At 38.1% G+C, this 13,482-nt stretch overlaps 1 protein-coding gene across 4 annotated transcripts in view; it reads right to left on the bottom strand.

Moving 5' to 3' along the window:
• Positions 1–13,482, bottom strand: part of MME (membrane metalloendopeptidase) — a 94,160-nt gene that overhangs the window by 42,924 nt on the left and 37,754 nt on the right. For all 4 annotated transcript variants that reach the window (XM_063087633.1, XM_063087643.1, XM_063087637.1 and 1 more), the window contains exon 9: positions 1,712–1,846. In XM_063087633.1, the coding sequence (XP_062943703.1) occupies positions 1,712–1,846 (135 nt within the window). The remainder of the gene's footprint in view (positions 1–1,711; positions 1,847–13,482) is intronic.

Here is a 13,482-nt window from a genome sequence, read left to right as displayed (position 1 = left end):
TAGTCTGCAGCAATTTCATAATTATAACTTTTTTGAGTATAGTCATCTCCGATTTATCTCTCAAATACTCTGTCTCCCACCCCCACCACTACCATTCAGTTAAATGGTAGTTAAAATTCAGCCACGAAAAAAAAATGCAACAGTTTTTACAGGAATTTATGGCAAGTAACACAGAAAATTCCTAGTACATAGCACAGTTGGGCTGCAGGTTATCTGAGAATGACAACACCTCGTACTTTCGAGGCATCCTCCCATTTTGCCTAACTGTTTCAGTGTTCTATACTCGGCAACATCCAATTGGTTTTTTTTTCACTGAATCTTAAAAAGAAAACAAAAAAATGCAATAGCAATCCTCCAACTAGTGGTGGAAACAAGTAAAAAGCAATTTGAGGTAAGAAGAGACAAAAGGTAAAGGGTTAAAATGGGAATTATTTCTCAGTGTCAATGGCACTCATTTCCCCTTTTGGTCACGTATTTATTCATTTATTGAAAACAACTACTTATTAAGCATCTCCTGCATGTAATACCGTGCTGGACACTGTTAGAGACACACAGGTGATTCGGAGATGACTAAGACCCCATGCCAATCCTGGGGTCCACGACAGGAGTGAAAATATATAGACACAAACAATTCTGAGGTCAGACAGAGCCACTGCAGAGCCAGGTCTGGTCAAGGGAGAGCTCAGTCTGGGAAGGTGCAAGTGGCGGAAACTTGCAGGGCAGGAAATGTTCTGCTCTAGCAATTCTGTCACCAACACAGAACTAACCACACGTCACCATCAAACTGCCATTTGTCCAGCTGCAGCTCCAAGCATAGCCTGGCTCTGATCAGAGATTTTTGGTTTCATGTAGCCCCAGGAAAGCTAAAATTGCCCTCCAAGATCTTCAGTCTTTAAGATTCTGATGAGGCCAGGTAGCAGTGGTGAGCAGACAGGAATCTAGGAGCGCAGGTTATCGCTTGCTATGTCAAAGATAGTGCTGTGCCTCCTAGATGCAATCCAATCAAGGATTCATAATCAGTATGTGATTTAGAGTCAGAGACTGCAGGGCCCAGTCAGAGGACTGTCAAGGAAAGTGCCAACTCTGACTTCCTCACCCAGAACCAGAGGAAATTCAGGAACACATCCCTTGGGCTTTGTGGCTAAGTTCTTCCTGTCTGAGCTCTCCTCAGCTCAGAAGCCTGACGGTCTAAACTCAGTGCTATCACACTGCCATGTGACCATATGCAGCAGATAGAATTTCTTAGGCGAAGGGATAGAGAAAATCTTCATGATCACTTTAACTTTAAAATAAGATAAACTTGGTATATGTCAAAACTGAAATAGCTTTTCCTGTGTCCTGAGTCTCAAGGGCATCTAACAACAGTTTGACTGTAAATGGTAGGATTTTAACGTAATCCACTTAAAATAGGCAATTAAACGTATCTATGTGGGGGGTGGGCAGCTTGCCGGTATGGGGATCCTGGTGTTACAACACTGCACTCTAACCAAGTGAGCTAACTGGCCAGCCTAAGTGGCCAGTTACTTTATTTCAATATTTGTCAATATAAAATTCTATAGTTTCAAAGGTTCTCTTGAAGTCAATGATCTATTACCAAGCTCTGCATTTTTATCACTTGGTTAAAGAGTTGCAACTTTTACCCTTATAAGATAGAGGGGAAAGAAAAAAAAGTAGCTGACATTATCCAGTGTATCAGAAAAAGATGTTTTACATTGGCAATTTCTTTTTCCAATTCCATAACTTTATTCATTTCCAAAGAAAGCTCATTTTCATCAATGGGCAATCCTTCTTCCTGACGAATCAATTTGGCCACGGAAATCATAAAATCCACATATGCTGTACAAGCCTGCAAGAAATAAATGGCAGCAAATTGTTGGGAGAAGCTTCTAAATATTCATCACAGTACTTTAACTTAAAATTTATTTTCAACTCAATATTAATTTTTGGTAACAGATAAAGCAAAGTAAAATAGGAATCCTTTCTTAAATAGTAAAAGAAATGACCTTCACAAATTCTTAGGCCAACCTGTCTTTGAATTAGAGAAATGAAGTATCACTTTGAAAGTTCTAAGTAATTTATAATAACCACTTGGTTATAGAGATTTTGTAGTTTTCAATGTTCAATCAAGTTATTTTATTTTATTAAGAATATAGCTGAAAAACAATTGGTAAGCAATAACATATACTATTTTTTCTTAAATAACAATAAATTCTTTTATCGAGTCTCTTTTTCTTGGGTTTTCTGTGCTCATATATATCATAATTATTTTTTCAACTATTCATGAAGAAATGGCCACAAACTCATACAATATGAACAGGCCATTTTTTTTCCTGTCTCCTCAGGTCAAGCAGTATTTCTTTTTTATGAGACTGTATTCTCAGGAGCTCTTCCAACACACACCTGTGGGTTTTAGTTAATTCCATAACTGGCTACTGTTACTGTGAAATTGCACCATAAGATACCATAGATTTAGATACCAGCTTTCTTCTAGGAACTCCAATTCTTTATATATTATCTTCATACACATTTTAATTTGTAAAAGTAAGCTATAAATTAGTTGTATTACCAACATTCTACAGAATATATAAATGCCTAATCAAGTTCAGAGTAGCATTAACACCAAGAAATCAAATCCTACTTTTGTTAACTCTCAACCTATTGCTATTTATTAGCCATTATCTATTAGCAGTTAAAATATATTATGACCCCACCTCATTTAAACTTTAGGCAAAATTCAAAATCCCAGCATAGCTTTACTACCGGTAAAGCAGGCAACTATAATTCGAGACAGGTGGGGAAAGACTTGTTCACAAGACAAAAGAAGGCTACAAAGTGTACTATGAAGTGCTTAACATTTTCAGTTTCAAGGGCATTTTATATCGCTCCTAATTATTAGTGAAAGGGACACCCTTATATTCACCAAGTGAAAAGGAACATCTGAATTTACAGTGACTATTTTAATCATACTTAAAACTAAAAGGGAAATAAAAATATTTTATCAAGCAAGAATCTAAGCAAAATTACAAAGTTATTATCAGTTTTAAAGTCCAGAGGTTTACATACTGGTGTTCCATGACCTTTTATAAGGCTAAGTAAACAGTTCTCCAGAGAGAGGGGCTTTCTCTTTTCATGGGTACCCTGCAATGCTGGGGCTATCTAGCTAGCATCTCTATCCACAGATCTGTTACTCAACAGAACAATTTTTCAGCTGTGAATCTGCACTAAAAACCCAATCACTGAGGTAACAAGAATGAAAAGATGACTTTATGTATATTCTTGCCAATTTCATTCTTTTCCTATTAATAGGTAATCAGAATTCTTATTTCACTTTTAAGTAAACAAATATTTCTAAATTCATATCTCATGGGATCAACTATTCCAAAGTAAGCATGCAGAATTTTGAATTAACTGTATTTCAAAGCATGTAAATCCATCTGACCTCAGCAGGGAATTACTACTAACTATGAAGGAGATGGAATTTGAGTTTCCAAGTATCAATGTACTGATTTTTCTTTCCTATTTGGGATGCTTTTTTGTTAATGAGGTAAGAAAATAATAATAGGAACTCTCTTGTGCACTCTGTTGACTCTGTAAACTGGTTCTACTCCAGTATCTTTACTCTTATGGATGTATTTAAAGACTACGGAGCTTTGGTATAAGGGAAGAACAAAACTTTCGATGCTTCTAGCCTGCTGTTTCCAGGAAACCGGAAGCACATGATAGCACTAGCTTCTGGGATGCTTGACTATTTAATACAGCTACATGGAGTACACTACTTCCTTTAATGAGTTCGATTACCTGGTAACTACTCCAATGTAACTGATTAAAACACATGTCTTAGTATCTTGATTATCTTTCCTGGCTTCCAAATTTATCTAGTAGTTGTCAGAACCTGAGCTTACTGATGCTGTTAGATTCCTTTCACATGATACCACTCTACCTTAAGGTTTTAATTTTCTTTCTTAAGGTCATTCTAGATGTGTAAAATGCCAAATGATTATAATTGTCATGATTTGGGGAGAAAGTAATCAACACATATTTTAACAATTATCCAAAATTCAAATGGTGCATTGGCCAGGACATTTTTAAAATTGAAATTTGTTTTTTATTTTTTGTGACTGAGAGAGCAATTAATTATTAAGAGAGGAGCCAGAGTCAACAGTCATAAGGCAGCTTCTTTGAAGCCTTAACATAGTAAATCAGTGATCGTTCATGTGAAGAGCATCTGTGTAGCCCTCTCTTTTAAAAAAAATTGTAAATCCCAGCATTTTCAATAGCAATTTCAAAGGTAATAATTGATTTTAAATTGTTGGGTAAAATCCATATAATAGCAGTTTTGTGGGTTTTTAAATCACACATTATCAATGACATGATATGTAGCAATACCCAACACCATGGATTGTTAAGTCTAATTAGCACTATCTTCATTCTGCAAGACCAGGCAATGATATTTATAAATCGGCTGTATAACATGGGGCTCCTCCTGCCTGGAAAAAAGCTGATGTTTGTTAGAGTTGCCAAAGAGGAAAAGAGCAATGCCATTTGACTGCTGTCCTTCAGACTTCAGAATCACTGCTAATGAATGACAGCAAGACCCAGGGAAGTAGTAAGCTCTCCAGACCTTAGTGGGCCAACTCCCTGTGGATCAGGGGTTTTGCTTCCAAAGATTCTGTTTGAGACACCCAGCTCTTTCCAACTTTCTGTCTTTCCCTTCCAAGAAAGAAAAACATAATGTGGAGCACGAAGTGCTGAGAAGTCACAGAACTGTGCTATTCTTAGCCACTCATGTTGGGGGATACTTAACAGTGTTACACAGGAAGTTGGCTGGGGGAACACACAGAAACACCAAGCAGGAAAGATGCATTTCTTATCAAAAAGGTTTGAAAACTTTTCTCAGTTGAAGCAGCACATCAGGGAGCATGGAGTCGCCAGTACGGAGAAGCTTGCTCCCCACAGAGGGACTGCAAACAGAGTTGCACAGCCATTCCCAGGGACTGGAAATGAGAAACAGCCTGAGCAGGATGCTAGGGCAGGAGGAACACAGGTCCCAAGAGGATCCACCATGGATCGGTGTGGGGACTGTTGAGGACTTTCATCAAGTTGTTAATAAGAACCTGGAGATTCGTACAAGAACTTATTGTCTGACTTCTGTGGTTTTATTGCATATATTTGGGAAGGTGCATATGGTTCCTTTTACAAACTGGGTTCAGTTGATCTCAAAAAATTCTCTTGTCATATTCACTAAATCCCAAGTTTAAAAGCTCCTTAATTTAATACTCTATGTGTTTAATGTTCTATTAATTACATATACCTGGACTGGGTAAAATCTTAGGACAATTAGTAACCTGATGCCCAGAAAGGATAAAATGAGGTCAGCAGTTTCTTGCACGATATGTCTTATTAAGTCAAAGCTGGGTTATACAGCGAGACTAGCTTTATCGTAAATCACCCCAGCACATGTTGGCTGATTAAAGTACACAAACGATTTCATTATGATGAGAGAGCCACCCATAAAAGAAACCTTAGTTCTGTTCACATTTATCTATCTGACATGCTTCCGCTGCAATTCTTTCTACAAACAGCAGCCAGAGTAATCTTTAGAAAGCCAAACTGAATCACATCTAAGTTACCCACCCACCTACCTCCAGTCACCTGTTATATCACCTTGTTTTATTTATTTCCTTCATAACACTATCTCAATTTATCTTGCTTCCTTAAATTATTTACTTGTTTCTTTCTTTTGGTAGCTGGCTGGTACAGGGATGATCTGAACCCTTGACCTTGGTGTTATCAGCACCATGCTTTCCAAAGCAAGCTAACTGGCCAGCCCTTACTTGTTTCTTTATTATCTATCTCTTCCCATTAGACCATGAGTTCCATGAGAACAAGGACCTCGTTTCCTTGGCATCCCTACTTCTATGTAGTAGAAGCTCAATTAATATCCGTTGAATGAACAAAAAAATGAAGTTAAATTCTAAGTACATTAAGTACATTAAGCAAGTTTCACTCCCTTTCTATTTCATCAGAACTTCTACTCTCAGCCCAAATCCTGAGCATGTTCTCCCAGCTTATATTTTGGGTAAGTGGGCAAACAAAAAGCTCTCTAAATTAGTCTCAGTTCCACCTCATACCTGCTCATCTAAAGGACTGCGAACCTCAGCTTGTGTTCTTTCCTAGGTAGGTACAGTGTCAAGAACTTCCCTGGTCTGTCTTTTCTCTGATCAAGACACACAGACACTAGGTCATGTCTTTCTGGCTTTGGTTCATCCCAGCCATGTTCCAAGTCTTGTATCCTCATCTGTAAAATGTCTTTATTTTTTATGAATCTCTAGATTTTGTAAGAGCTCCGAATGTCTTTGTGACTCAGGCCCTCTCCTCCCCTGCCATGCCCTGCAGCACCATATCCTAATGCTTCCAATCCCCAGCTCCTGCCTCACCTCTGCAGGCTCTCATCCTCCAGCCTCAGTGATTTCCTCACTTTTCTTTTAGCCCTGAAATGCTCTGTTCAAATAAATAGTTTGTTGATGTATAAATGAACAAGTGAAATAAATCATGATGGCTCTTCTGGAAGTGCGTGCATATATGAGGGGTAGGACTACACAGAGCCCTGTCACTGGCACGCACCAGGCAGTCCTTAGGTTTGGAAACCACTACCCTCTTCTACCTTCTCAGACAAACATCAGTACAGAGCATAAACATACCTATAACCCAATTGTGCTCAAATACTTTGGAGTCCTAACCTACAAATTTCCTTATGGAGGACAACAAGGTAAGAGTAAGCTAAGGTAAGCTAAGAGTAGAGAAAGGGAAGCTTGACACCAGTTCCAATTCACCCCCAATAAAGAAAATTAAGAAAATTAAGGTCATCATTCCTCTCAGTGAATCAACATATGAGAACTTTCCACAGGAGATGTTTGGTTGGTTGCATTTTAAAATTTCATGAATGGGAATGATTATTTTGTTTTGCTATCATAGACATTTGTATACTTGTAAGGGATAGAATTGTTTTGCATCTCATTATTTCTGTCCTTTGGGATAGCAGTGTGTCATTAAGTGATCTCTTCAGATAATTAGAATACCTCAGAACTCAGGTCCTACCTCTTTGACAAGAGAGAACCAGTGTGACAGACTCCTTGACGAACTCATTTTGAGAACGGTTTGTCATTTTGAGAGCAGACATGGTCAATGTGTGCCCCTTTCTGAAATAAAGGGTCTGTTCTGTATCACCAATCCTTTCCAGACTGACTAATGACAGTTAATCTAGACAATTTGTTGGACTGAATATGTACCCTTATTCCTAAACAGAAATGCAAAGAACCACAATTCTTTTGGCAACTGAACACACCTCTCATTGTGGTCAAGGTACTCCCATAGGTGCTGTGCAGCTTACTGAGATCACTAAAAGCCAACAAAAATATGTCCTAGGCTGTTAGAAATTAGGTCAGCTGGAGTCTGATGGTGTATTCATTCATTAGCATGCTAGGAGATATAGGTTCTGCTGAACACAACTGAACAAGTGGGCACATGACCATTCATAAAGATGTACACATGGATCAAGATTTCTACTTCCCTGTTCTTCCCGAACATCCAGAGCCCTTGGGTTATACTTTAGCCCTAGCCAAGTGCCTTAGCATTCTCTTCACAAACAGACCAAAAGAGCACGAGTGAGGTAGTCTCTTCTTTTCTCATAGTTGTGCTCTTGATTCTACAACTTCCCTCTAATCCTAGAGGGAAGGTCTATCTAAAATCTTAGGGCATTCAAGAAGAAGTATCTTAGATTTGAAAACCAAAATTGGAAAAACAGATAATTCATATAAAAGACATAAATTCTTTATATATAACATGGGACACAAAAGATGACACAGGATTCCTAAAGTAAATAATATATGACTTTCTTATGCAGTAGACACTGCAAAATTTTGTATTTATCACATTCAGAGTAATGTTTATAAGTCAGTAAGCTTTTTTTGACAGCAATCAGTCAAGTGATATCATATAACCCCCGAATGTTTTATATAGTAAGTTGCAATTAATGTCATATTGCAGTCTACCTAGAATGAGATAAGAAATATGATTCCACTAAGTGCAGACATGTCTATTGCAAAGTGTCTTGGCCCACTACTGTGTTACCTCAAATTTTTCTGCCTAAGAATATCTCATGTCCCTTATTACATTTTAGGCATCTACTTCTCAGTTTTATGCAAATTTTCCATTATTTTACAATTGCTAGTTAGTGGGGTTTTTTTGCCTTCGCAATATTTTAAAACTCATTCTTTTCCTATTCTACTATCCCTATATTTGCTACTTTATTTCTGAAAAATATATTTTATAATCCTTAATTTCTTTATCCAGCCTTAATAGCCACATAGTATGTATGTAGAGGCTTTCTCTTTATTTGCCCGAAACTTCCCTTTGTAAAACAGAACATTAAATAGAATCACTGAAAGACAGGGGATAAGATTCGTTCTTGGCTTCATTACCCACTCAGTATAGATCCCTTAGTAAGGAATCTATAGTCCACCTGTACCCTGAGCCTAGAGTACTCAGCCTACTGTCTGCATTATAGGAATATGATAGTCTCCAGATGGTAACAGTATACAAAATGCTTTATAATATCTCATAAAAAGAGGGAGGTGTGATACATATAAGAGATGGCAATGAAAGGATATTTGATATTGCACTGCCTGAGACAAGCAATATTATTATTCTTCATCTCCTGTCAAAGGGACCAGATCATTTCAAAAACATATGTATCATTCCTCATGTCAACACCATCTATTTCATGCTTTGAGAACCAAAACTAGGATTCAAAGACACTCAGGTAATTCTCAATAAATCTTATTGTAACTGAAGCTTACTTGTCACTGGAGATGGGAAGGACCAAATCCTTCTGTCATGTTTAAATTTCCTGGGAAGAGAAGCTTAACACAACAAGATGTCACACAAATAAATCCAAACCAGTAAGACATGCCAACTTTTGAACGTTATGTGTGTGTTCAGTATTAACACAAATGTCTGTATGAATTTCAGCTTAATATTAGGCCTGCACAACAAGAATTGTCAGTGTTAGATTATAAATCCCAGGAAATAGATAGATTTTATCTATTCTTGTTTGGCAGCTTATGTCATGCACATGAGTTGGCTTAATTAATACTTTTAAATGAGATTTGTTCTCCAGGTTTTTTGTAGAAATAGCATCACCTAGAAGAAAAGCTAGATTGGGAACCAGGAGACTGGGTCATAGCAGGATAGCTATTTCTCTTCATCTTCTCATAACAGAACCCTTTATTCTGATCTTTCTTTGGGTAACAAGTTGGGGAGGTCCTACCAACTAGCTAATCAGAGAATTCAGGCCCCTGGACACAGTGATTGGTCAAGAGAGGAGTGGGTGGTTCAGGCAGGGCCAATCAGAGCCCTTTCCTCAGAAATTGATAAGACACAGGAAGAGATGGAATTTCTTTTCTTCTGGATTGTGAAGCCGCCAGTGGTCATCTTTGGCGCCACAATGGAGACAGCCTGCTAGAGAAGGAAGCCAACACAGAAAAAAGTAGAACCTTGAGAATGGGAAAAGAAGATCTGAAATGACCCAACTAAATTCATGGAACCAACCATACCTGATTCATCCCATGGACTTTTCAGTTAGGGAATCCAAACAAACAAGCAAAACACATTTTTAAAAAAATTAAATTAATGTTCCTAACTGACACATGAATCCTCTAAGCTACAACTTTAGGTAAGTCATTTCACTTCTTTGGGTCTTTATCTCTTCATTTGTAAAATGAGGGGTTAAACTAAATTATCTAATGTTTCATTAAGCTCTTAAAGTTTGTGCATGAGTAACCTTAATTACTAAAGAAAACATACAATTCTGCCATGTAAAAAATACAAGAATATACATCTTTGGGTTTTGATTACCTTAGAGTATGTTCCCTTTAATTGAGGGAAAGTACAGAAATAGAAAAGGAACTAAAGTATTCAAATTTAGAATGATAACAAGATCAATACAATATGCATTTCTCAAAATAACATTTAAATCTGTGAGAATAAAAGTACATAATAAAATTGAAAGGCAAATTTTAACAAGAGAAAAGACAGGTTTTGTCTTTACATAAGGGGGTGAGATACATATTTCTTTATAAAACACATCAACCATTTTCATTACTTAATAGTGTAATGACACAGGCACTTTATTATTTTTAATGCCATACATAGCTTACATCACAGAAATTCCATTCTGAGGGTATCAAAACCATAACAGTGCTTCAGTAAAGTAAAATGGACTTTCTTAGTAATGCAGGTGCTATTTTCACTGTTCATAAGAAGTTTGGTTTTAGGATTACGGAAAATGATTCTCCTGGATGAACTGGGTACCCTGAAGGAGGGACTGAAGAGGACCTGAGGAAATGGGCTTAGTTAATGATTTGATCAAGAAGATCTATGATTAACCGTTCTTTTGACTGAAGAGGGGGTGTGGCTCCTCCTACTCCCCAGACCCTGAGGCTTATCTGCAGAACTTAGACCGCATACTAGAGTTTGAGAGTCATTAGCTAGAGTGACAGGCAAAGCCAGGCTACTCTGGTAAGACACAGAACACTTTTCTTGGCACAAATGTTGGTGACCCCATGCCAATCCTCAAAACTTCTCCTGGTTATTGTCAATAAAATAATGAGGAAAGCAAAAGTGTGAGACCCACTGACAGTGCGAATATGCCTCAGGCAAATGAGTATAGCAGAGAAATAACTGAGGATTGAACAGATGAAAAGGGACACGTGGTTTGTAAGATGTTTGTAAGGTGCTCAGGAAATGCACAGTATTAGCTGTGGATACCCCAGAGCTCATATCTTCCCAAGAATTAGGTCAGCAAACAGGAAGACCTCCAGTAGACTGGGTTCTTCTCTCTTCCCTGTCACCTTCCTCTCAACCATTCATCCACTGATTCAGCAGTATTTATTTGACCATTACTAGGGGCAGGAAACTCAGCTAGGCACCAGGAAAAGAGCAACGGACAAATGAGATACAGCTACGCCCAGGTAGTTCACGGTTTTTAAGAAAAAAATTGACATTAAATAAAAAAGTATACAGAAACGCAGGTTCTGGGAAAACTGTAACAGGGGTATCTTCATCTAGTCTCAAGTTCCAGAAAAGGTCTTCATGAGGAAGTACACAACACGTAAACTTAGATTTAAAGGGCGAAGGGAAAAGGCAGAGGGTGGGCAGGTATGCATGGGGGCAAGTTCCAGGCAAAGGGAACAACATGCATAAAAGCCTGTGACACACTAACACAGTGACATAAAGATTTCTCCCAGGTTTATAATTTCTCCACTGGCTGTTGCTTTGTTATCCTACCCTCTCACCACATTATTTTGGGTTTTTTTTTTTTTTTCTTTTTTTTCTTCATGAAGAAATAAAACACTAAAAAAAATATATACTTAACAGGGTTGACTTCTTTCAGAGATAACAGAGTAGTGGAAAAACTGGAATTAACTTTTATTTGATTGCTGGCTGGGGACTCATAGGAAACTAAGTGAGGGATTGCAGGTGGTAGTGACTGGGAGTGAGTAGTAAATATCACGGGGGAAATAAGGAGAAAACTGGAATTTTTTTCATAACTACAACCCCCCACCAAAAGAATGGAATTAAAAAGAGGGGGAAGGGCTGGCTGGTTAGCTCAGCTGGTTAGAGCATGGTGTCATAAAGAGAGAGGGAGGGTGCAGAAATATTCAGATAATTACCAATTTCTGGGATGACAAGCAGATTTTTATCTCATATGCCAACTCCCTTCAATTGGACAGAGCTTGGCGCTCTGACTGAAGAAGGATTCTGAGGTCAGAGGCTAGCAGGAGAGAGTGACCAAACAGCCACCGTCACCGAAGGGGAGCAAGGCAGCACGCTGCGTGTTCGCTAGTCTCATCCCGGTCACGGGAGGGCACTGTGTGAACTGACAGTAACTGCCAGGCTGTAAGTACCAGTGCTGCTGCATTTTCTGTATCGTTTGCTCATTTAAAGAACTCCACTAGTACCAAGTACTACTCTTACGACATTGGAATGATGTAATAGAAGACAAAAGTTCTATTGTTGGCTCTACTACTGTTTTGCCGAGTGTCCCAGGGCAAACATCTGAGCCTCGGATGTCTCACCCATAAATTCCATAGATATATTACTGATTCTAGATTTGATCACCACTGTGTTATCTGACGACAAATACAGTCTCTTCTAGATCAGTGGATGTAAACTGTGGCAGAGACTCTCAGTGTCTTTAGTATCCATGCTCTTCTTTTTCTTTCTTAGTGATAGAACCCTCCTCCCCGCCAGCTGAGGTTTAACAAGCCACACACATGGCCACTCCACTAAAGACTGCTTTTCCCAGCCTCCTTTATATTTAGTTGTGACCACATGATAATGTTCTAACCAGTGGAATGTATGCAACTTCTGCATCACTGACATAAAAAAAAAAAAACCAAAAAACTGTCCATCCCTTTCCCTCTTTTCCTTTTCCTGTGGCCTGAAATATCAACAGGGCACTGGTGAACCAACTTTGACCGAATAGACTAATGTAAACACCAGAGGAGGTTGATGTTAGGGCAGTAAGATAAAAGAAAGCCAGGGACCCATACATTCCCATGGAGCAGAGCTTCCTACCTCCCCTGAGCTGCCTGCTTCTGAACTGGGATGGGAAATAAAAATGAACTTCTCTCTTACTTGAGCTACTGTATTTTTGGGTGCCTTTACTGTTCCAGCTTAGCCAAGACCCAACAAATATGCAAACTCAAATGTCTACAGGAACCAGGAAGTCAATTTAAATCAATGAATCATCTAGACAGGACTGTTCAAACCTGGACAACAAATGCCCTATCTAAAGGGAGCAACCACAGCACAGCTCTGGCCAATTGCCACCATATGAGAATATAAGCCCAGGCTTTTTCATTCTACTAATTTATCAAGAAATCTAGATTCTCAGGTGAAACCTTCCAATTCTGTAAAATACTCACAACTAATTCAAAGTTAAAAAAAGAAAGAAAAAACACTGCAGGTTAAACAAGAATGCCTCTATAGCGGATTCAAACCAGACAAACCAGACTGAGTTTGTGACCCGTTCTAGATTATGAGATGGCATTGAACATAAAATGCACAAATACACCATCTTCTTAACAATGGAATGTGCAAATACACCATCATCTTAAAAAAACAGCTTTTTTAAAACTAAAAAGGAAACTTTGCCTTGCTAAATGTATATATTGATTGCCAGGTATACCTTGATATAAAAAATGTTAAATTGTAAAAAAAAAAAAGAAAGTATATATCTTAGGATTGAAAACATTTGGTATGTTTGTAAGGATACAGTCCTAAATATGAAAAGCATCCTAGTGATTGATGATGAAAATGTAGTATAAACCAAAATTCTTTAGTTACTTTCAAATTTGTAACAGGAAGCAGCCGGACAACTCTTAAAGCCAATAGCTGCAACCCACATAGTAACTGGGC

Source organism: Cynocephalus volans, chromosome 1, assembly GCF_027409185.1.
Source record: "Cynocephalus volans isolate mCynVol1 chromosome 1, mCynVol1.pri, whole genome shotgun sequence".
Lineage (NCBI taxonomy): Eukaryota > Metazoa > Chordata > Mammalia > Dermoptera > Cynocephalidae > Cynocephalus > Cynocephalus volans.
Note: the sequence above shows the minus strand (reverse complement) of the source record. Positions and strands in the feature narration are given on the sequence as shown.